At 63.0% G+C, this 1,658-nt stretch overlaps 1 protein-coding gene across 1 annotated transcript in view; it reads right to left on the bottom strand.

Moving 5' to 3' along the window:
• Positions 1 to 658: 658 nt before the first annotated feature.
• Positions 659 to 1,658, bottom strand: part of LOC111814141 — a 3,532-nt gene continuing 2,532 nt past the window's right edge. Inside the window, exons 4-5 of the mRNA XM_023706890.1 lie at positions 1,029 to 1,276; positions 659 to 681 (exon numbers count right to left, since the gene is read on the bottom strand). Coding sequence (XP_023562658.1) covers positions 659 to 681; positions 1,029 to 1,276 — 271 coding nt within the window. The remainder of the gene's footprint in view (positions 682 to 1,028; positions 1,277 to 1,658) is intronic.

The raw sequence follows: 1,658 nt of genomic DNA, 5'->3' as shown, positions 1-1,658 counted from the left end.
TACTATTCCACCACATTCTCTTCATCCATTTCTCTATGAACGGATGCACCGCTGGACTGTACAGCTTGGCTCAGTCTGTCTCGGGTCTGCACCCGTCTGCCTGCTGTCAGCTGGGGCCTCCCGAGCACAGCCACCCCATCCCGTCCCACGGTGCCCACTTACGGCTTGAACCAGAAGAACAGCTGGTAGCACGTGTCCCTGGGGGCCGCGGGGCCGGGCACCCAGCTGCAGTTCATAGAGTGCACATCGTAGATGACGCAGGACAGGTTGGCGGCCCCGGCCCCGGGCCTGCCTGGGACGCAGCGCCGGGCCGTGAGCACCAGCGTGGGGTGCGGGCCCCCCCCACCTGCCCACTGGGGGGACCCGCGTCACCTGCATTGCGGAAGCTCAGGGTCTCCTGAAAGGTGGCGTTGGCGCCCACAGCATAGACAGTGAAGTTGGCCCCGCGGTGCAGCACCGCGTTGGGGAAGGAGCAGAAGCGGGTGTCGTTGTCCAGAGCCTGCGACCCCGTGCAACAGCGCTGCCTCAGCGTCCCTGCGGCGTGGAGCCGGGCCCAGGCGGCGCCCCGCGCCATTGCCCTCAGGATCCCCACCGCGTGTGCCCCTGATCCGGGGAGGCTGAGGCAGGAGGATCGCTAGGAGCTCGAGGCCAGTCTTGGCTACACAGTGAGCTCACGGCGGCCTGGACCACACGGCGAGACCGCGTCTCAAAGAACCGAAATGCAAAAGAACCCAAGCCCGGGGTGAGCCAGGGGAGCTCAGGGCAGCAGGGAATTCCTGCCGCCGCGAGCACAGTTGGGACATAAAGCCAGATCACTTTTAGACGTTGTGACCCTAAATAGAAGCAAGAGAAGGAGATCAAGGGGCAATTCTAGGGAAAAACTGGTTTTTAGACAGAATCTCAGGACCTCGCCCAGGCAGCTGAGCTGTTTGGCCAGACCCTTGAGATTGTATTTTTAAAGAGAGATTTTAAAAAAGAACAATTTCGCAAATACAAGAAGGCCAAAGACTTCCGCTGAGTAAACAAACGTAGGCCGGTGTGCGCAATTCGAGGTGGAGCGCCCTGGGCGAGGCTGAGGCAGGCGGGTCTCGGGTTCCAGCCCAGCAGGAAGGGAGCCCGCAGTGCGGGCTGGGCCGGGCGCCCGGGCCCGGGGCCGAAGCTGAGGAAGCCACGACGGTGCGCGGCGGTGCGCACGCTCGCCATCCGCAGCGGCCGGCCGGAGCCGCCGGGCTCCGCCATCGCATCAGCTGGTGAGCAGGCAGCAGGAGCCTGCAAGCTGCAGGAGAGGCAGCGGGAGGGCCCTGCGGCGTGGACGCCTTTCCCGCGAAGGTGCCCAAAGCAAAATTGGAAAGGATAATGTAAGAAAAGGGATCTGCCATGTGTCTGCGCGACCAGAACGTAAAAGGGTACAAACGGGGGATCACGGGGTAGACAGCGCCCCCGGCGCCATATTAGGTGTGGCAGTTGCGCCGTTTTGGACGTGGCTTCTGCGCCATATTGGGCGTGGCTTAGCGGCCATATTGGATGCGACAGGGCGCCATATTGGGCGTGGCTCAGCGGCCATATTGGACGTGGCACGGGGGCGCCATGTTGAATGTGGCAAGGGCGTCATTTTGGGCGTGGCTCCGCCGCCATGTTGGGTGTGGCAGTGGAGCCAT

Source organism: Octodon degus, unplaced genomic scaffold, assembly GCF_000260255.1.
Source record: "Octodon degus isolate 3935 unplaced genomic scaffold, OctDeg1.0 scaffold00274, whole genome shotgun sequence".
In the NCBI taxonomy this organism is placed as follows: Eukaryota; Metazoa; Chordata; class Mammalia; order Rodentia; family Octodontidae; genus Octodon; species Octodon degus.
The sequence above is the reverse complement of the archived record's forward strand: the minus strand, read 5'-3'. Positions and strand labels throughout refer to the sequence as shown.